The sequence below is a fragment of the Caloenas nicobarica genome, chromosome 4, assembly GCF_036013445.1.
Source record: "Caloenas nicobarica isolate bCalNic1 chromosome 4, bCalNic1.hap1, whole genome shotgun sequence".
Taxonomy (NCBI): Eukaryota; Metazoa; Chordata; class Aves; order Columbiformes; family Columbidae; genus Caloenas; species Caloenas nicobarica.
The window spans coordinates 77,894,451-77,916,321 of NC_088248.1; the positions used below are offsets into that span (position 1 = coordinate 77,894,451).

The window sequence follows — 21,871 nt, forward strand, 5'->3', positions numbered from 1 at the left end:
TCAGATTCAGGAGTTAGCGCTGCTCCTCAAAACGCTAAAATTTCACAAAGCCAAGTCTACAGGTGGGATTTCCACACTCTGTAGAAAATACCTATGGTTACAATAAAAAAAAAAAAAAAAAAAACCAAGAAAAGAACCCCCTGAAAATCCCGTACCGTGGCAGGGTGTGACACAAACCCTCTGCTTTCGAGAATAACAATTATTTGGCAGTCACGATCTATTGATTCTGCACAATGACTCTTTCTGTCGATGAATGAGTCGCCTTCAAGGCTGCTTTACAAAACGCTTGGAAATAACCATTGTTACCAGACAGAAAAAGAATTAATGTTTTAATGTGGCAATTCAAGCTTCTCTTCCCAGTTAGATGGAATTCAAGAAAGGCTGAAGGATATATATATATTCAGGTGATTCAGCACTGACTTGTCCCTACTGTGGTCCCTGAGGGAACATCAAGCTGGCGTTTGACACGTGGAAAAAGAAAAAGAAAGGAAGGAATAAAAGATTTTCAAACCTTAGTTTGGTGCCTGGTGTATGCAAATAAAAAGTAGAACTATCTCTTTATCACAGGAGATTTTTTTTTTTTTAAGCTCTTATTTTGGATATTTCTTGTAATGACAGGACCAGATACTAGAGTCTTGACCAGCATTGGCGTCTTCCTTTTAGGTCTGTCTACGATGGCGAAGAACACGGTCGCTTCATGGAGAAACTGGAAGCGCGAATCAGAAACCACGATCGCGAGATTGAGAAAATGTGCAACTTCCATTACCAGGGGTTTGTGGACTCCATCACGGAGCTGCTGAAAGTTCGAGGAGAGGCTCAAAAACTGAAGGTAAGAGAAAACCCGTCCAGACGTGGTTCTGGACATCCAGATCTATGTGGTTCTGCTTGAGCTTCCAACCTTGACCACTCTGGGATTCTGTAACAACAGGTTAGTCATTTGAAGTTTGTCAATTATTTGGGCAAACTGGAACAGTGTATGTCAAAAGCACAAGAAAGCTTAAAGCTAAGCCTGTCCTTTTATTAGGAAATGTGCTTTTCTTGCTTTTTCTTATACCAATTTCTTAAACAAAAATAAGATCTATGGTCAGAAGAACATCTGCTGTAGCAGCATTGACTCTGCCCTGTCTAATACTGAATTCTCAGTAGAGGCAGCTTTATCTGAGACAAATCACAAAAATCAGCCACGAGGTATCTGCCTGATATTGGCAAGTGAAATATTAATATTTAGAAAGCAAAAGGGCATCAGAACATTTTAAGACGTTCAGGTGTAAGCAGGAACGGTGGTGAAAAATAACTCCTGGCTTCACTAAGAACTGAAAGACTGCGTGAACAAACGCACGGCTCAATTCTCTTTTTTTTTTTTGTGGTAGCATCTCCAGGTTTGGTTGACTTAACTAGAAGGTAAAATGGCTTTTGGGAATTGAGAAAGTAAAATGCTTACAGCTAGAAACGGACTTTCCAGCCATTGTGGCCTTTAAAGAAAGATGAGAGAAAGGTGGAATTTCCATATTTCTTGAGAAACTCTGTTTAGTAGTATGTGGAAAAAGCCATTTGCAGGATCAGAATGGAGATAAGCAGAGGGGAGGAAAACAGGTTTCTGGGGAGAAGAAGGACCCAGAGCTTGGAGATGTTCCTATGCATAGGGTCTGTTGGAACTTGGCTGCTGCGCCTTAAAATACAAATATTCCACGATTTGAAGCATATTAAAAAGTACAGCGATGACTTGATCGGTGTTGAAGAATGTTCCTTGTGTTCCTACACGAGTTAAAACTGATGCTGTGTCCTCCTGTGCTCCGGCAGCGAGGGGTGACCTGGGTTTGGGAACCAAAGTAATGTCCTGGGATGGTCGTTTTGGGAATGAATCTGGGTTGTGTGGCACCCAAAAAGCTGAGGATTGTCTGCAGAGAGCAGCACAACGAATCTCCCTGGCCGAGCGGAGTCTGCCCTGCCGAGAAGGACCTTTCCAGGTATATGAAACAGCGTTCAGTGGGAACTAGAAAAGATGAAGTTGGAAATAAGAGGGAGGGGGAAAAATCTCAGAAAGCAAGTTTTTTGGAAAAGAAAGAACAGCTCTAACTTCAGCATGCTGACTGCTGCTTTTCATGCATTTATTTATTTGTTTAAAGCTATCTCTGGCAATTCCTAGCAAGCATCTAGCTCTACAGACAGGTCTCCATCCCACAAACAGACGTGTGCTCGCGGGAACACCTTCATGTCCTGACACACTCGTGTTATTACATTTTCCACAGCAAGGATTCATCCAGCGGTTGATTGCAGGATGAGGCCATTAGAAATACCATGAAAAAAAAGTATTTTTCTTTTCTTAAGCTATTGTTTCTAGCCAAGAATTCCACATTGTTTGTTTGCAAAGGCTCGTTGCTGTTTCCCATTCTGCAGCCAGCTGCTTTGTTGGTGGCGCACTCTGAAGTCCAGCTCTACCCTCAGGATCTCCCTTGATTTCCATTACTATGCAATCTATAAAACGGCACATGGGACGAATACACGCAGAAACTCATTTGAGAAACACCGAGCCCTCTTTGTGAGGGTTTCCCCAGGGAATCGTCCGTGGGTCCAGTGGTGAGAGCGGGTTTTGTTCCAGCTCTTCATTCTCTATTTGATCTCGGGCTTTTTCTCAGTAGTCCTGGTCTTTGAACATACGTGCAACCAACAATAAAATAAATGCACTTCGTATGGCATCTGTAAAATGTATTTTCACTCGTGCGCTTTTAGCTTTGGGGTATTTTTGTATAATATCGCGCTTGCAGAAGCAATCAGCATTCATTGTTTTAAGGGTGCACACGCCAAATGTGAGCTGGATTTATTATCTTCCCCTATTTGTGTGTAACACAGCTGCCCTCTGAGCTGGAATTCTGTATTTCAGCTTAAAACCTGATCCGGACTAGATGACTAAACTTTCTGTTGAGCTTTTGTGCCCTGTGAAGGGCTAGAACTGAATTAGGAGCTTTATCTTCTCTTCTGCTCTGCAATGAATTTCTGCACTAGGCAACATTGTTGTTTTCAGAGATGCAGGGTCACTGATTAATTACCTATATATGGATAAAATGTAAGTTAATTGAAATATATGGGATGTGTTTTCAAAAAAGCATCTCCTTAATTCAGATGATATTTAAGCCATGATATTTTTAAACCAAAACTTTTTTTTGCATTTGATTCTTCTTTTATAATGATATAGCTTCGCCATGGCACTTCTCTTTACTTTTAATTTCTTACATGTTCTTCAAGGAAAAATCCGGTTGCCTTGGGGTTTTTTTGCTGCGTTATGCATCTTCAACATTTTCACGTCTTGTACTGCACAGATGTTCTTTCTCCTTAAGAGCCGAGCTGTGTGGCATTAACCTGTTCTCAAACCTATAAACGGTTGAAAAAAATCTTTTTTTTTTGGTCTACTGCTTCTTGACCTGTCAAGCACAGAAGGGAGATTGTCCCTTCTTGCTTTTGCGGCAATCTTCTACAGGTTGGAGGTTGTAGGAATGTTCTTCCCTGGTCTTCTTTGCCTTGGTCCATCCGAGGGGTTTGTGCTTTCTGGGCATCTCATCATATTTGTTATACTTTCCTACTCTGAAGCCCTTCCAGTTGACAGGGTTTGGGGATTTTTTTTTGATCATAAGTCACCAGTGAAATGTCATAGAAAGATGATTTCAGGTGCGTTGTAGGATTTTTGTTCATTCATACTCCCTTGGTTACGGCACAGCACCGGCGGTTCTGCAGTTCAGTGTAGTCTGATCACTGCATCTGTTTTTAAAAAGCTATTGTCAAGTCATTGGTTGCCTTGTTTTTTGGGGCTAATTATCTCTTCTTGAATCAAATTTAGCACTTCACACCTGCCACTACTGAACAGCAATTAATAAAAAGGCTTTTCTCCCAAAAGACATCTGCAATTCTAATCTTTTCTGCCAATGTGCACAGCGCTGCTGCACACAGGTGTAAGATACATGAGGTTATGAGTTGGGGTGGGGAAAAAATGAATGGCAAGTGATTTTTATTGCTTAGTGCCTTTGGATTAAGGTAGATCTAATTAAACTGCCCAAAAAGGAGCTCGAAGCCAGGGAGGGTCGGGCTCTGCTCCCCAGGAACAAGCGCCAGGAGCAGAGGAAACGGCCTCAAGTTGCGCCAGGGGAGGTTGGGGTTGGATCTGGGGAACAATTTTTTCCCCAAAGGGCTGTGGGGCATTGGAACAGGCTGCCCAGGGCAGTGCTGGAGTCACCATCCCTGGAGGGGTTGGACAGATGCTGAGATGAGGTTCTCAGGATATGGTTTATTGGTGGACTTGGCAGTGTTGGGTTAACAGTTGGACTCGATCTTGAGGGTCTTTTCCAACCAAAATGATTCCACAATTCTGTGATTTGAGATCGGCTGCGGGAGTGGATAACGATCCCAGTCTGTGGGTCCACCCTCAGATTGGGAAGTTCATGAGGTGCCGACTTGAAGGATCGCTCCACATTCACAGAATCCCAGAATGTCAGGGGTTGGAAGGGACCTCGGAAGCTCATCCAGTGCAACCCCCCCGCCGGAGCAGGAACACCCAGAGGAGGTTACACAGGAAGGTGTCCAGGCGGGTTGGAATGTCTGCAGAGAAGGAGACTCCACAACCTCCCTGGGCAGCCTGGTCCAGGCTCTGGCACCCTCACTGGGAAGAAGTTTCTTCTCAAATTTAAGTGGAACCTCCTGTGTTCCACTTTGTACCCATTGCCCCTTGTCCTGTCGTTGGTTGTCACCCAGAAGAGCCTGGCTCCATCCTCCTGACACTCCCCCTTTCCATATTGATCCCCATGAATGAGGTCAGCCCTCAGTCTCCTCCAAGCTCCAGAGCCCCAGCTCCTCAGCCTTTCCTCACCCGGGAGATGCTCCACTCCCTTCAGCATCTTCGTGGCTGCGCTGGGCTCTCTCCAGCAGTTCCCTGTCCTGGAACTGAGGGGCCCAGAACTGGACACAATATTTTTACTGGCTGAGCTTTTGCCCATACAAATGTATCTCTGCGCTGCTCTCCAGTTGTATGTCCCGCATTCACCTTCTCTTTCTTTGGGTGGGTGTTGGACACAGGGACGGAATCAGCACAGCGATGGGGGTCACGGTGATGCCCTTCGCGTCCATTCCCAGGATTCCTCTCCAGCGCCCTTTGCTCCTCTCTCTCATCACTCTGACACTCTCTAAATGACAGCAGAGCGATGGTTAAGCCCCCCCAAAGCCAGAGCCCCGCTCCGCACCACATGTTCAGTCTCCAGATGAACAGACTAACGGCTCAAGCATCCCCTGAGCCCCTTGTGTGATCCCGTCGTCTCGTTCTTCACCTGTTGTCTGTCCCCCCCTTGCTGTGCGTCTGTCTTGGATTATAAGCTTCAGTGTCTCTACGGAAAGTCTCTATAAATAATTGTGATTTTTTTTTTTTTTAAATGTATGGATGTAGATCTTAAGAACAAAACAAAACACAACCCCCCCGCCCCCTAAAAACTCATAGTGTGCAAGGGCAGAATATACTCTCACTTCTTGCTTTAGCTGGGATTGATATGTAATTTTAATAGAAGACTAGTGCAGCTTTGCCATTATTTTAGGAGCAGTTTTAAATTACCCTACACAGATTCCTTTTTCCTGGTGGGATTTTCAGGATATAAGCAAATAAAATAATCTTTGGAAGAGATATCGGGCTCCTGCTTGTAAAAATCTCGATACATCATAAAGGAAATGAGCAGGTTTTGCGCAGGGCGAGCGGCCAGGAGAGCTGAAGCTACTGCAGAATGTGATGCAGATGCCGTAGAGAGATGGGGAGATCACGGGATGACTTGTCTTCTCATGTCACGGTTAAGCTTAAAAACCAGTGTTTTAAACCAAAAGGAAGCCTGTGAAGCTGGATGGCTCTGCTTGTTGAAGCAACACCAGCCTCTTGCTGCAAGACCTGTTCCAGTTTGGACCAGTCTGGGAAATCGTTGTTCCCCAGTATCTTCCAATAGTGAGCAGGAAACAAATTGGATCCCAAATCAGTTTTGTATATGTTAAACCAAAACTCCCTTCCTAGCTGAACTGGTTGCCTCGTGGTTTGCTCTTAAAGGAGAGAGGTGGCAGTTATTTTATCTTCTAATATCTTTATCTTCATCTAATATTGTCTGAATCCACCTCGAAGCTTGTCCTGCTATTGCTGCTGCTCCGTGTACTGTCTGTACTCTGTTGGGTACTTGGAGAGCATCAAATGACTTTCCTTCACTAGTGATAAACTCATTATTAGGAAGTTATTAGGAACAATTTCTTCCCCAAAGGGCTGTGGGGCATTGGAACAGGCTGCCCAGGGCAGCGCTGGAGTCACCATCCCTGGAGGGGTTGGAAATACACACAGATGAGGTTCTCAGGACATGGGGCAGTGCCAGGGCTGGGTTATGGTTGGACTCCATGATCTTGAGGGTCTTTCCCAATCAAAATGATTCTACGATTAAAAATACAGCTTTTTTCTGCCATTGCTGAAAAGCATCAGGAAACAAATATCTTAAGTAGGTTTGTGTGATCTTATGCTCCTGAGTACACTGTAGGAGCTCCATGTTGCAGCTCCTGCTCTTGTCCAAGCCCAGTGACTGATTTTTTTTTGCCTGTAGAATGAACAGAATCCCTGAAAATACAGGAGCTCGTTCACAAAATTTGGTGATGCCACCTGAAATCCAGCAGCAGCATCCACTGCACAGCGAGCCTGAGAAACCTCCGAGGTGTCTTAGAGAGGAGCCTGGAAATGAATATTTACAACTTTAGGAGCTGTGAAAGAGTATTTTATGGAGGGGGGGGGGGGAAAATAAGGTTGTGTTACTTTTTTCAGCTGCTCTGTAGAAGATACTATCTATTTACAAACCTTCTCCTGTCTGAACTCGAATTGAGTTTTCAGGAGAATTCCCAAGGTCACCTTTTGCTTGTTGTATGAATAACGTGTAAGCTGCTTATTTTGTATCCTGACGAGTCTGAAATTTATTTACTGGCTCAGCCTGATGCCCAGAGCCATAAAACACTGAGCTGCTGTGATCTTGCCAGTCCAGGGAACCTACAAGTTTGCAAATTGGGAAATTTTTGAACTCCGAGCCCTAGCTTGATAAAATAATATGGAAAGATGCTTTAGTAAAGAAAATACATACTTTTTTTTTAAACCAGGTATATAAAATACTTTTTTTTTTTTTAGCAGCTGGGAGGGGGGATCTAGTGGGAGATGCAGCTGAAGGTCTAAAAGAAAATATTTGAACTTTATAGGTGAAGCCCATGTTGAAGAGTTTTTTCTTGCTGTGATATTAAGGAGTTAAAACTTAATTGTCACGTCTTTGGTGCTGGGCAGGGCAAACTTAATTCCATGAGGTTTATGTCCTACCGCTACCACTCCCATGAAACAGCTTTTAAGATGGAAACCCACGTGAGCATCTGCTACAAAATTTGATCTGTTAGGACTGCAGCGTTTTGAGGCTGCCGTGCAAAAGTATTAAATCCTGTTGCCTTTTACGCTAACGTAGCTATAGGGAAAAAAATCCTTTCGGGGCACCCTCAATATTTGCTGTGTCCTGTGCGCCAGAATGGTGATGACCATTAGATGAGCTAATAAACTGTGTTATGCTGTGCGAGAGAAGACTGTGTGAAAAGTGATGGTGTTTATCTATATTTTTTTGTGTTTCTTGGTGGAAAACGTTGTCCCAACTTACATGTAGATGTGCTTTGTCTTTTTTTTCCTCCAATATCCCTGCAGAATCAAGTGACGGACACCAACCGAAAGCTGCAGAATGAAGGAAAAGAAGTAAGTGACACATTCATTCGTTCGTTCTTTTGCTTTTCCGTTATTTGACTGTGCTCACTAGTGGCAAATAAACATAGAGCATCAATAACTGCTCTGAATTAACTGATAACGTATATGGCATTAGTATTAAAGCGTGCATTGATTCTTTTTCCTGTATTTTGCTTTTCTGCGTGGATGATGGATTGTGTGAAAGTGTTGGGAAGTGATTTTTCATTTTTACTGCTTGTGGATTGAAATCTAGTGGAAGGCAAAGCCTGGGAAGCAGGAGGGACTTGAAGCAATAGCAATCAAGTTGCGGGCTTGATCCTGCAGCCCCAAGTGGTGCGAACAGGATCGATCGGAACCACACAGCACCAAAGCAGCAGGTGGAGGGAGGAGATTCTGCCCCTCGGGTGAGACCCCCCTGCAGCGCTGGGTCCTCAGCACAGGACACACACGGACCTGCTGGAGAGGGGCCAGAGGAGCCCCAGCAATGATGCGAGGCTGGAACAGCTCTGCTGGGAGGACAGGCTGAGAGAGTTGGGGGGTTCAGCTGGAGAAGAGAAGCTCTGGGGAGAACTTAGTGTGGCCTTTCCAGACTTAAAAGGGCCGATAAGAAAGATGGGGACAGACTTTTGAGCAGGGCCTGTTGTGATAGGACAAGGGGTGATGGTTTTAAACTAAAGGGGGGAGATTCAGGCTGGACATGAGGAAGGAATTGTTGGCCCTGAGGGTGGTGAGAGCCTGGCCCAGGTTGGCCAGAGGGGTGGTGGCTGAACCATCCCTGGAGACATCCCAGGCCAGGCTGGACGGGGCTCTGAGCAACCTGAGCTGGTGCAGATGTCCCTGCTCATGGCAGGGGGGGCACTAGATGAGCTTTGAAGGTCCCTTTAACCCAAATTGTTCTTCTATGGAGAGTCTGGTTCCCACTTCACAATATGGTACCACAGCAGTTAAACTCAGGGTGGGTTTTGAGCTGCATGGGGAGAGACATCAAGGTGTGAATAAGAAGGAAGCAATTGAGCGTATCTTGGATGGAATGTGCCTTAAACTACCTTCATTCTTCTGCCCCTTCATCATAAGGGAACATTGACAGATTAATTAAGGGGTGACTTCAGAGCCAAGTCTGGGTGAAGGAACTGATGCTCGAGGGTTTTCAAGTGTCTAAACCAGAAGAATGAGAACTCCTGGGGATGGTCCTTCTGACATTGCCCTACCCATATTCCATGTAAATCTACTCTTTGTACCCTTTCCATTTTCCTTTTTAACCACCCTCTTGGACACGCAGACTTCATTGTGCTGGGAGTATTAGCACTTCAGCCAACTGCATCAGGAACGAGAAAATCCCCACGTCAGACCAATTATTCTAATAAAGATTAAAGATAAAAATGCCCTATGGGGAGGTGGTGATGTAGGTTTTTTCCTGAATCAAGTAAGCATATCTCTGTGGTACCATGACTTGCCCATTTGGAAAAAAGAAACTAAAGTTTTCTTTTATATGTGGTGGCTGATCTGTGTTTTGCCCTTGTCCAAATGCACAGGTTTCTGAACATTTAGAAATGTTATGCTAAGAATCCCCCTGGGAACGAGTGACCACGTCCCGTCTTTGAGAAGAACTAGAAAAAGAGAAGCTTGGAGGGGGAGTTAGGGACAAGACGAATAAAATGGGAAGGGGAAATGATCTTTGGAATTCACAGGACGTGCTTTATGGCTGGTATTTTTGACAGCTTTGCTCTTTGCTTACTGGAAATTAAGGGAGTGCTTCTGTGACTGGGTTACAGAACCTGGAGCTTATATCTTCTCTGCTATGTCTGTTTACTATTCTTAATGAACTCTTTTTTTCTCCTTTCCAAAGCTGATAATAGCAATGGAAGAGCTGAAGCAATGCCGATTACAACAGCGAAATATTTCGGCGACGGTCGATAAGCTGACGCTGTGTCTTCCCGGTGAGGAATCGGAAATTGCTCTTTACTTGTGGAGCTCTTTATTTTAATCCATGTCTCTTCGCTTTGTGCTTGTGTCTCAACGCTTGTGTGTCTTTCTTCTCTTTCCAGTCCTGGAGATGTACAGCAAACTGCGAGAGCAAATGAAATCTAAAAGGTAAATTTTGTATAGAGCGGTGTGTGTATTGGAAGAGTTGAAAAGCATCTGTTTGGTGTTGGTTGAATTAAAGAGGTTCTCAAAACCTAGGCTTCAAAATCAGCCTTTCCAAGTGAACTTGTCTGATTTCTGGCTGGTGTCTTCACAGCCTGGTACAGCCTAGAACTGGGATTACAGCGGGCTCTAACTCTTTGTTATAGGCTTTTAATCAAGGTGTACGCTGACATTATTTTCATGAAAGCTCACTGTTGTGGTGGATGAAATCAATGCGTGACTCAGTTCTTACGTGTTATTAGCCAAATTTCATTAGACGAATGTCATAATACAAAACCCGATATCATCCGAGAGAATCCGATGAACACGAACGGAAGCCAGACACCTGAGAAACCTTGTGCAGGCTGGGGGAAGTTGGTGAGAAGGCTTGTTTTGTGGTAGAAATAATTGCGAGCTGAACTACAAGGACTCAGTGGCTCAAAAATCACGAGCTGTAAATCCTGGATTTTCTTTTCCCACCTTGCATCTCTTGGCAATGCCGAAGGGTAAACCTGCAATCCGGGATATTTTTGGGGCTGGGATCCTGGGGGATGGTTTGTTTAAGCAGCCGTGGGATTTCGGAGGCACTTTGAGCCCCCGGGGGTGGCAAATTGGGCAAAGAGCAGCTGCTGGGGGAGGTCAGCTGGAAACCCAGCGGGTGCAGCTGGGAGAGCGGTCGGATCCCATCCCTGTTCGTGCCTGCCATCCATCACCAGAACGACACAGAAGAAACCAGATGTTTCCAACAAGGCGATAACTAATTGGATGGGCGTATTTTTACATTTCCCCTCCTGCCTCCGCTGATCTCTGTGGTCCTCGGACCCGGGACCTTGGGTAACAGATCCGCGTTCCTCCCGCAAAATGGCATGCTCAGAGGAGATCTAGGGAGCTTGTTTTAGCCGTTCCCAAAGCTCGCTCTCTTTCTCAGGCTGGCTCGGTACGGAACAGGGCAGCGTATAATTTGTGCAACTGTTTTCAGTCTGTTTCGAGGAACAGCAAGGGGTTTATCCGCTGACAGATGTGGGGTGGGGAGCTGGAGCTGATCACAGCCTGGGAACTTGGGAAGGGAATCCACATGCTGCTCAACTCCCTTGCTCTGGGTCGCGTTTCCAGGCTCTGCTTCTAAGAATTGCATCTTTTTTTCTTTGTTCCCCTCTCTTTGGATTGGTTCATTTTAAAACAAATAGAAGTTGAAAGCCACATTTAAAGAAAATCTGAACCCTTGGCTTTTTTGTCTCTCCTCCTTCTTTCTTTGTCTGGATTTGATGGTTTCATTCACCGAACACAGCACAACCTATTAAATATTTGTGTCTGCACCCGATATCACTTATACATAATTTCATGCTAGCCAGTAGGGGGGTTGGTTACTAGCATGAGTCTCGAGTTTTGAGTCTGCAGTCTTTGAGTAGCAATAGGTTTTGCATTCAGGGTGAACAAACTCAACTCGCCCAAGGCAGACAAAATGAGTTACGTGGTGTTTATAAACCGAACCAGGCATTCGCCAAATGTAGAATCTGTGGCCGTTAACTTGAGCTGGAGATGGTGGAAGAAACCTGGAGAAATGACCCTGTGACCAGCGGAGAGAAGAGATGGAGGGAAACGTTTCATCTGCTGTTGTCTAGAATTTAAGGAAGGGACAGAAATTTTTTTTTTTCCAATGGCTGTGGCTGCTTGTTGGAAAGTGATGATCTGGGGACCCCATTGGTGACCACGTGCTGTCCCCCCTGTTCACCTTTTCTGCTTCTGGTTCAACAAGCAATGCCCTAAAATCTAACAGACTAAAGTGTGTTTATCCCCTCTGGTTTAATTTCTGGCTTTCTGTGCACTCCGAAGTTTCTCTCCGGAGAGGTTTGCATTTTATTGCAAATAGTTTTTTCATACCTCACTGTAGTGTAAACACCGGCCAGGTTATGGGATTAATCTGTTCAACTTCTGGTGCTGGGAACAGGATGGGCCATTTCTGGTTAAAATAACTCCCCTGTGGACCTCCGTGGAGTTCAGGCAAGAATTATTCTGAATGGGGAAGTGAACAACAGGGTTTTTTTAGTGGTGCTAATATGTTTCTTGTGACTAAACACTCTTTTCCCTTGTAAAATAGTCAATGTGTAAGTGGAGGTGCTTGTGGCCAGGATTAACCATGGGTATAGTCAGCTAAAGTTGCCTTAATTCACCTTACAGGTGACTGTGACCTGGTGTTAGTCTGAAATATGTTCTTATAGATCCTGCTAATGCTTCCTAGGTGGTTCCCTGATAATTTTTTGTTTTTAAGCTTTGACCAGGTTTGTGGTCAGACCAGGAGAAGGACGTTCTCGCATTTTACGTTGCCATTCAGGAGAACCCCTGGCTTCCAGTGAACAGGCAAACCCTATGGGTCCCCACTTCCCGAAGGGAAAAAGAGGGAAAGTGTTTGAGAAAAATTATTTGCTTAGAATAGTTTCCTATTTAGCATCTTCTGTCAGGCTATGAAGGTTGCTTTTATGCAGAAAGGTAGGCTAAAACTTATACTACCTTCCCTAAGGCTGTTGGACATCACCAAAATATAAAGGCATAAGAGAAGAAACATTTGGATTCTTTCATTCTTAAATTTATAAGATATATTCCTTTTAGACTGAGGAGATAAGTTATTTTCAACACTCCAAAGGTCACATACCCCAGTGGTATGACAGTAGTTGTTGGAGAGGCTGGGGCTTTGTAGAAAATGTATTTGTTGGAACTATAATCTGGGCTTTATATCCAGATTGTTTTCACCTCTGTCTAAATAAAAGGCTGCCCAGGGCAGTGGTGGCGTCACCATCCCTGGAGGGGTTGGACAGATGGAGATGAGGTTCTCAGGGACATGGGGCAGTGCCAGGGCTGGGTTATGGTTGGACTCGATGAGCTTGAGGGTCTTTTCCAACTAAAATGATTCTGTGATTCTATGATTTACAGTTAAAACCCATTTTGTAGGGAAAGTGGGATGGAAATCTCTGTTTTTCTTCCCACATCTTGCCTTGCTTGCTTTCTGCAGACACTACCCGGCACTGAAGACCCTGGAGCACCTGGAGCACACGTACCTGCCCCAGGTGAGCCACTATCGCTTCTGCAAGATCATGGTGGATAACATTCCAAAGCTGCGTGAAGAGATCAAAGAAGTCTCCATGTCAGACCTCAAGGATTTCCTGGAGAGTATCCGTAAGCACTCGGACAAGATTGGAGAGACGGCGATGAAACAGGTAGGACTTGTGTGTGCACAAGTGTTGGAGGTGTAATGGGAAGAGGAAGGTCGTTCACCATCATGTTAAACAAAGTTCTACTTTTCAAGTCCTAAGGAGTCAACTTAGTTTTAAATATTGAAGTAATTTTATTCCTAGTTGAAGCAATGGTTCTTCATTCTGTGGTTGCTACTAGAGTTTATCTTCTGATTCTTATGCATTGAAAAGTGATGGATCATTTTTGTTGTCATCTTCTCCTGGCTGTATTTTCCTCCTACTAACCCAGAGCTGGAGTCGGGGTGCGTAACTCAGATTTTCCACTTAGTAGAACAGGGATATTTGTGCTGCTGTGCCTGGTGGCAACTGGAAGAGCTGGAGACACCAGTGTTGATTTCCCAGGTTTAGGGTAAAGCAATAGAAGTTCGTGTACTGACTGCAACTTTTTTCTTTTTTTTGTTTTTTTTTTTTTTTTTTTTTGCATCTTGGACTGATTTTCAAATCCTGGGTAAGCTTTCATTGCAGCTTGTTTGGATTTACCTGGCAGTTAATGTCTGTGAAAGATGAACCTGATTAACTGAACATCGCCGTGTGCGCATTAAAATGCAATTGCCTTTTCCCACCCTTCTTTAATAATCTAGTTTTGAATTTTAGCACAGTGTTTTCTTGTTGTAGCTGGGGAGCGTTGCTCACAGTGGCTCTTAAAAAAGACTTTGCTACTTTGATGAAATTCAAATGGGCTAGTAATGAAATGTTCCCTTTCATGAGCATAAACTACTCCCTCTGATAGCCGTTGATGGATTTGACTTCTTGATTTATGAGAGAGACTTTTGCTATAACTTTTCACAAGATGATAAAATCATGCTGTTATGTTTATGGTTAGAGGTACCAGCAAGCTCAATTTTCTGTCCTATGAACACCGTCATTTCTGTAAAACAGTCTAACTTGAAGATTTCTAACAGTTGTTTTTGTTTACAGTATATCCACTGCCTTACTGTCTTCTCAACCTCTTTCTAGTATTTTGGGAGGACAAACCAAGCTCTATATTGTGTAATAATAGCCCTTGGGAGAGTTGCCGTTTTGTATCTGAGAGTTCATCCAACTTTTTTGTTAGTGGTCGCGTCAAATCGAACTTTATGAACCTACAGAAAACGTGCGCTGCCCTGGACATCCGATCGTGGAGCCAGATCTGCACAGTGGCGATGCTGGGAAAGGCTGCAGGTGTTACTGTGCTGAATTTACCTCATACAGAAGTTTCTAAAACAGTAACTGTTTACAAAAACACTCTGTTTTTGTTCATTATGGCAGTCAAACTTGTAAAAATATTCTTGCTTGGTTCCTGTGGCTTGGAAAGGAATAGGAGTTTCATTTGTCTTTTGCTGCTCAATTAATGCAGCGAGTATGCTACTTTAAATAAGTAACTTCATTATATCCTATTAAGGATATTTACCAGTCGTAGGGACATAAGGGGATGACGCAGATGTTGTGACTTCTTGGAGTTTCCAGTTTTGTTGTTGTGATACTGGGAGGGAAATTTAAACCTCCCAGCACCGTGGTTGATGAGTTTGGATGGGGAGAGATGTGCACGTCCAGCTGCTTCGGCAGACCTATTTTGAGCAATTCCCCATCAGAACTAGATACATCTTTGTAGCTTTGTGCTTTCCACCCCTTCCAAATCCATGGCAGACTTCTTCCCATTCTTCACATCCCTTCTGCTCCCGGATACAGCTCATGCCCTGCCTGCGGCTCCATTAATTCTCTCTCGGTCTAAAGAAATCTGGCTTTTTACAGCAAATCTAAAAAAGTTGCAGTATCCCCTACTGGCATCTATTCTCCCTCTATGGGCACTCTCCTGGCGTTTTGCTTGCCACCTCTGACCCTTCTTTCTCCTTGCAATATTTGCCACCTCCATCATCAGGAGGTGCTGGGGGTCGGTCGGGACCGGCTGCTCCTGCCCTTCCCAGCTGCAAGAACTGGGGTCCAGCGTGTGGAACCAGCAGGTGCCACACTTGAAATAAGGGGAGGATGAGTTGGTTATTTGTTCTGTGGGTGGCAGACCTGTGGAGCTCCTCGTGTGCAGTCTTCCATGTCTTCAAGGCCAAACTGGCCGAGTGCTTTTAGCAGGTTCCTCGTGGGTTGTGAGCTGAACAGACTGGTTTGGGCTCAAGAAGTCCCAGTGAGAAGGTGGGAGAAGACCTGCAGGAAGACCTGTATTTGCCCGCCCTGTTCTCATCCTCCTTTGGTGGAGTTCAGTGTTGGATTTTGCAGTACTGGATTATCTAAGCTGCTGCCGTGAGCCATGTATCTGGATGAAGCCTCCAAAGAGTGTTTTTCTTCCTTCCCGTAACGACACTCACTTCTTCTTTTTCCTCTCTGTTCATTAGACTCTTCTACTCTTCATCTTTTGTCCCTCCGTGTTTATTTCAACTGTTAATGTTTGGAACTTCTCTTGAAGTTTGCTATCTGTTCTTCAGCTCCAGGTAGCCTCTCAACCAGCTCTGTGGTCCCTGCTTTGACCTGAGCCAAGCACTCCTTTCCTTTCAATATTTTTCTACCTTAGGCACTTGCAGTTTTTCATCGTTCACCACCTTCTGCCCAGTTCCAGCCATTTCAGACCTTACAGTTTTCTAAATTGAGTTCTGGGTTGTGGTACATTGATGTTGGCAGCATCTCAGTTACGGGTACATCAGAGCTTCAACGTTTGAATGTATCCATCAAAAAATACTCAAAAAAAAAAAAAATCTTTTCCACTTTTTTCCTTCTATGTAGATATTATTTGGGCTGTAGCAAGGGAGTGTCAAAACAAGATGCACAAAAAGAAGGCTCCGGTGAGACCTTATTGCAGCCTTTCTATACTTTAAAGGGTTGATAAGAAAGATGGGGACAGACTTTTCAGGGCCTGTTGTGATAAGACAAGGGGTGATGGTTTTAAACTAAAGGAGGGAGATTCAGGCTGGACATGAGGAAGGAATTGTTGGCCCTGAGGGTGGTGAGAGCCTGGCCCAGGTTGGCCAGAGAGGTGGTGGCTGAACCATCCCTGGAGACATCCCAGGCCAGGCTGGACGGGGCTCTGAGCAACCTGAGCTGGTGCAGATGTCCCTGCTCATGGCAGGGGGGGCACTGGGGGAGCTGGGAAGGTCCCTTCAACCCAGACTGTTCTGTGATTCTGTTCTAAGAAGGTAACATTTAGATGTTTTGAGTTTGCCTACAGATGGCACAGTTAGATTTACATCTTCAACCTCTTTCAAACCCCATTTTTCTGCTGTTTTATGAGAGGAAGGTGCAGACTAGAAGAGGTTTCTTCACCCTTTGTGGGAACAGAGTTATCTCCAAGGTTGGACTCCATGGCTTTCCAGCAGTAAATACGTACCGTTCCCATCCAGTGGCTTGGGGAAAGAAGGTCAGCTTGCCACTTCCAGTTGCAAAAGCTGAGTTGGAAGCAATGCTGGAATTCAAGCAATGTGCTAGGTTTATTCCTGCAAAAAATATCATGGGGCTGCTTCACCAACGAGAAACGATGAGGAGCTGAAGATTTCGCAAACGAAGATTTTGGAACCTTCTGTTGCCGTGGGGTCACTTCACGTCGTTTTGCTGCTTTTTCCACTGCCACTTCTTGCATCACTGGGTCTTTTCCTCGGTCTGCTGGCCGTGATTGATTGATAGCGGCTCTGGAATGGAGCAGCGCTGGCAGGAGACCTGGGAGAGTCGGGGAACTGCGATTGGCAGCTAAATCCATTCGGTTTAAATTAGCATCATATAAATTCTTCTAAAATTGTTTGATTTCACCACCGGGAACAGCAGAAGGCTTGATACAATGGGGAAAGGAAATGGTGTTTTTGTAACGTTACAAATCTGAGGCTGATGATGACAGGAGCTGAAAATTTCATTTTGTGATAATCAGAAGGGTCTGTCTGGGAGCGCTCGGGGCTGTCGCGTTCCTGGCCGGCAGTCAGGGATGCGGGGAGGAGAAGGAGCCCGTGGTGGGATGAAGTCAAGCGAGATGATCCCAGGGTCAGCTGGGAACCCAGGAGATTTCACAGTGCACCGAGAAACTTTATAGTCTCGCTGTACGAGTGTTGAGCTCTCGTTGAGTCCTTTCCTCGTGCCTTTTTTTTTTTTCAATCTGAATTTTATTACCTATGATTCTGTGTTCCAAATATTGTTCTTAATTGCACGGCGCTTGAGCAGATGAAAGTCGCTCCGCGCATTTCAACTCCTTCTGGACTTTGGCCCCGTGAACCTGCGTGTGTGTTTTGTTTTACTTGGTGTGTTGTTTTTAAACGATCTGAGTTCTGGGCTTGCCAGGAACAAATTACATCTTATTAACACTTGCTGATATCCGGTATGTGGTTTTATTATCTAGTTTAATGGCTGAAATATGCATGGCATGAGAAGGTCACTTAGGACGGTGCTGCGTGCAAAGCGTCCAGGGTGAGCACAGTGGATGTTGCTATACAGGGGGCCAAGAATAACCCATCCAAAAGCCATTATCGGATCAAATTTGTCAGGACAGCCAAAATATTCAGCGTGCCTTTTGCATAGATGGAAGCAAACCAACACTTTATTATGTTTTTTTTAGCATCCCTTGGATGCCCTGTCAAAGCTGATGTGTAGTAGGTGGTGGTCTAGTACAAGTCGGGATGGGTTGGTGTTCCAGCTCTGCTTTTTCAAGGTGATGTTTATTCTTCTTGCCAACAGATATTGGTGTCTACGTCATTTCTGAGCAGTATAACAGGAGGTTTGTGTAAGTCTATTTTCCCATGGTGGCAGAAAACATCTGCTTGATGGTGTGAGTGTCTATGTGCACATAAATGAAGCAAAATGTTGCGCAATGACGTGCGGAACTGAAATGCTGATCGGATTTGGTAGGAGCGCAGTTCTCACCGTCAGCCGAAGAAGGTGAAGCGCTTTGGAGCGTGGATCAACAGCAGCTCCGTAGAATGACGCGTACGTCTGAGATCAGCGCTTCAGATCTGGGGTTGGATGGTTCCCCGCGGGTCAGAGCTGAGCCAGAACCGCTCATGTGTCCCCAACGTCTCCCTCCTGCTCAACGCGTCCTCTCCGGCCTGCAAATAGCTTGGGAAAAGATGCCTAAAGAGCACGCGGGTATGTACAGCGGCTGCTTTTCTCCAATATAAAAATATTCAGTAGCACAGGACGAAAATGCAGCTGGCCTTAGAGTAAAAGCTTGTGGACTGGAGATGACAGCTGGTAACAGGCATTCCCTGCGATCTGTGCTGTGCGATCGTGCGAAAGCTGTTGAGCACCCAGCTGTGTGCTGCAATATTTTAAGTGTGTCTGGATTTAAGTTTAATTCTGACCTTGAGTTACCTGGATTTATGACGATTGGTTTGGGGATGGGAGTTGCTTTGCACAGTTTGCTCTGCACTACTGGTTTGTTCTTAGAACTGTAACCGAATCTCGGCATGTGTTTCTGCCAGGAATATAAAGAAGCAGCTACGTGTTAGTGATGAGTCTTGAGTGTCTTTTTAAAATTTTGGATACATTGGCACGGCAATAAAAATGCTACCATGTGATTTTTGAAATATTCTATCGAAAGGCTGAATATTTTTAAAAAGCTGGCTCATGTCCAAGCTGGCCTCTGTGTGATGGCCATGGAAAAAGCCGGGTGCTCATTGCTTGTTTCCTTTGCTCGCTGCGAGTCCGTTTTCAAGCATTTCCCTTGATTTTTGGATCCCAGGATGGTGTTTTCCAACAGCCACTATCGCCTTGTCCAGCAGTAATCACTTTGTGACTCTGCCCCTCTCTGTGAACTTCATCCCGTTGAATTATCTTCCAGGATTTCTCAAAGCTGATGGTAGTGATGGGATTACGTGGGCGATGGGGAGTTCGAGAGTCTGATTCCTGGAAGACACCAGGGGGATATGATGCAGCTTCAGGCTGATGGTTTGTGCCCCAGAAGCAAGTGAAAAATGTGGGGACGTGGTGGGGAGTTTGTAGAACTGAGGTGGCAAAGGGAAGCGAGTGGTTGGTGTGGAAAGCAGCCGAGCTGCAGAGCTCGCACATCACGGCAAATGCCCCTCGGCCGTACAGAATGTCCCTTGGAGGCCACGAGACTCTCTGGCTTTAACTGAGCTGTGAAAAAACCGCGATGTCTCGTCAAGCTGTTTATTGGAAACGACGGCGATAAGCAGAGACGTGGCAAGCGGCGATTTCAGCGTTATTGGGAAATCCCGCGTCCCCTCCCCGTGCTCTTCGTTTTAAATGCAAACACATGCACGTCACCTCGAGCGAGCGGTTCCCTGCGCGGCGGGGGACAAAAGGACATTTCTCAGTCTCCAGACGCTGCCCGGTGGCCTTTTGATGGCCCGGAAAAAATGTTTAAAAAACGCAGTTTGTGTCGTGTTCTTAATTATCCTCATCCCTGACGTTTTTTAACTTCATGTAATGTTCTGCGGCGCATATGGAAATTGTTTTTGCTTTGTGTGAGTGTTTTGGAGTAAATTAGATTTCGCTGCTTTTTCTCTGGGTGTGCTGTGCGGGGAACGTCCTTCTGCGGGGTGTCGGCACTCGATGCTCTCCAAAGGTCACGGGAGAACCCCTGTCAGACTTCGTCTCTCCTGCCACGTGGGCTGGACCCACCGGTGCCAAATCGGGGATGAAACGGAGCGTTTGGAAGATCCCGCATCCGCGGGGCCTGGATTTTATCGACGTGCCCCAGGATTTCCAAAAGCACCCTCAGATCTGAGCTTCCCGCTGGTCTAAGTGGTGTCTCTTATTCCAAAGGTATTCTTTAAGAAGCACAAAAAGTAAAAAAATTAATGTTGTTTATTAAAACCAAGGAAACTTTATAGTCTTGGATGCAGGCAGGAAAGGTCAGGCTGGCGGCTGGGGATGCGGTGACTATTTTCACAGCAGAGTGGGGATAAGCGGATGGTGTTTTCCCCTTCTGGGCAGGTTTGTGAAGCAGAAACTTATTTTTTAGTAAAACGCAATAACGAGACCTTCTTAATCTTTGATATGGCTGTTTGTCTACTTGTTATATTAAAGTCTTATGAGAGGAAATGCATCTTCTGGGGCTGTTTGGATTAGAAGGCTGATGGCCAGACTGTCTGGGCTTGCAGGTCTTGGGGAAGAGGCTCCCGAACCAGGCTGGGTGAAGGGGGACGCTGGGACATGATGATGTCCCCTGGTTATTGAAGAGAGGTGTCACTGTTAGACCTGTGCGAGGTGCCTTCAAGTGCCTTGGTAAAAACGTTTATCGTCAGAAGCTTATAATGTGTTTATGTCCATCTTCTTCCACCCACCACAGAGATGGATAAACAGTAGTGACTCCTGTTGGTCACTTATCCCCAGAATCCTTTGCTTAATCTCTTTGAAAACTTACTTAACTGGTAAAAAGATTTTTTTTTTTTGTTTTGCACTGGATTAAAATTACAGACAAACCTTTAATAGTTTGCTGCTTTCTTGAAGAATTGGCCCCAAAAAACTGTTTCCTTCGCAGCATGTTGATGGGTGGACTAGTCCCATGACACTTGCCACTTAATTCGGAAGCTTTTTGAGACAAATCCTGGTGAAGTGTCTGCAACTCAATCCACTCTTTTCTTGACCCAACGGCGATCGTGATGGGTTTTGAAGATTAAATTTGAGATTTCCCAACCCTAATTAGCTGAAGCCAGCGTGGTGACTTTGTGCATGGGTCTGTCACCATCTTTTGTCCCCTGCTTTGCACATTGAGGCTGGAGCTTGCCCGCCGTCAGTGGTACCCAGTGGGGTCTCTCATGGCTGTAGGATGGTCTGCTGCTTGCAGAAAGGACATAAAACAGGGAAAAAAAGAAGAATCATAGAACAGTTTGGGTTGGAGGGCCCTTCCCAGGTCCCCCAGCGCCCCCCCTGCCATGAGCAGGGACATCTGCACCAGCTCAGGTTGCTCAGAGCCCCGTCCAGCCTGGCCTGGGATGTCTCCAGGGATGGTTCAGCCACCACCTCTCTGGCCAACCTGGGCCAGGCTCTCACCACCCTCAGGGACAGCAATTTCTTCCTCGTGTCCAGCTTGAATCTCCCTCCTTTAGTTTAAAACCATCACCCCTTGTCCTATCACAACAGGCCCTGTTGAAAAGTCTGTCCCCATCTTTCTTATCGGTCCTTTTTAGGTCCAGAAAGGCCACACTAAGGTCTCCCCGGAGCTTCTCTTCTCCAGCTGAACCCCCCAACTCTCCCAGCCTGTCCTCCCAGCAGAGCTGTTCCAGCCTCGGGTCATTTCTGGGGCTCCTCTGGCCCCTCTCCAGCAGCTCCATGTCTGTCCTGAGGAGGAGGAGATGTGAATGATGTTGAGAACTGTAAACATTTGCTTTGAAGTGTCTCCTGAAGCGAATCGCCAAGCCAGGAGCTTGAGGTTCAGTGTGGTTGCTCGGCTCCCCGACAGGTGTGGGGGCAGAGGGACCATGGCAGCCCCACAAATTTGGGTTTAGCGTCTTGGGTTGGGGTAACCGGGGCAGCTGCGTGATGGGAAAAGCAGCTGGAGGCATCACCAAGGACGTCTGGAGGGGTGGACGAGGCCACCGGCGCACGTGGGCTGCGCTGGGGACGCGGTGGTGGGTACGTGCAGATGTCAGCGTGTTTCTGTCCCCCTGTGCACGGCGTTTGAGGCCTTTGTACTTCCTTGTGCTTTCACCCTCCTTCCCACATCACATAATTTGAGCGCAAATGTGCTTATTACCATAAAAGAACTTTTTTATTCTAACGTTTCCTGGCTTTCTGGGGAAGGTTCCTCTGTTTGTTTAAGAGGCATTCTATGCCTTAAAGTCTGCATTTAAAATTTGTACTCCATAGGAACTTTATT

The 21,871-nt window shown here is 45.6% G+C and overlaps 1 protein-coding gene across 4 annotated transcripts in view; it reads left to right on the top strand.

Annotated features, from left to right (window-relative positions):
- Positions 1–21,871, top strand: part of EXOC6B (exocyst complex component 6B) — a 304,536-nt gene that overhangs the window by 46,490 nt on the left and 236,175 nt on the right. For all 4 annotated transcript variants that reach the window (XM_065633563.1, XM_065633564.1, XM_065633565.1 and 1 more), the window contains exons 2-6: positions 664–829; positions 7,721–7,768; positions 9,603–9,693; positions 9,802–9,847; positions 12,888–13,092. In XM_065633563.1, the coding sequence (XP_065489635.1) occupies positions 664–829; positions 7,721–7,768; positions 9,603–9,693; positions 9,802–9,847; positions 12,888–13,092 (556 nt within the window). The remainder of the gene's footprint in view (positions 1–663; positions 830–7,720; positions 7,769–9,602; positions 9,694–9,801; positions 9,848–12,887; positions 13,093–21,871) is intronic.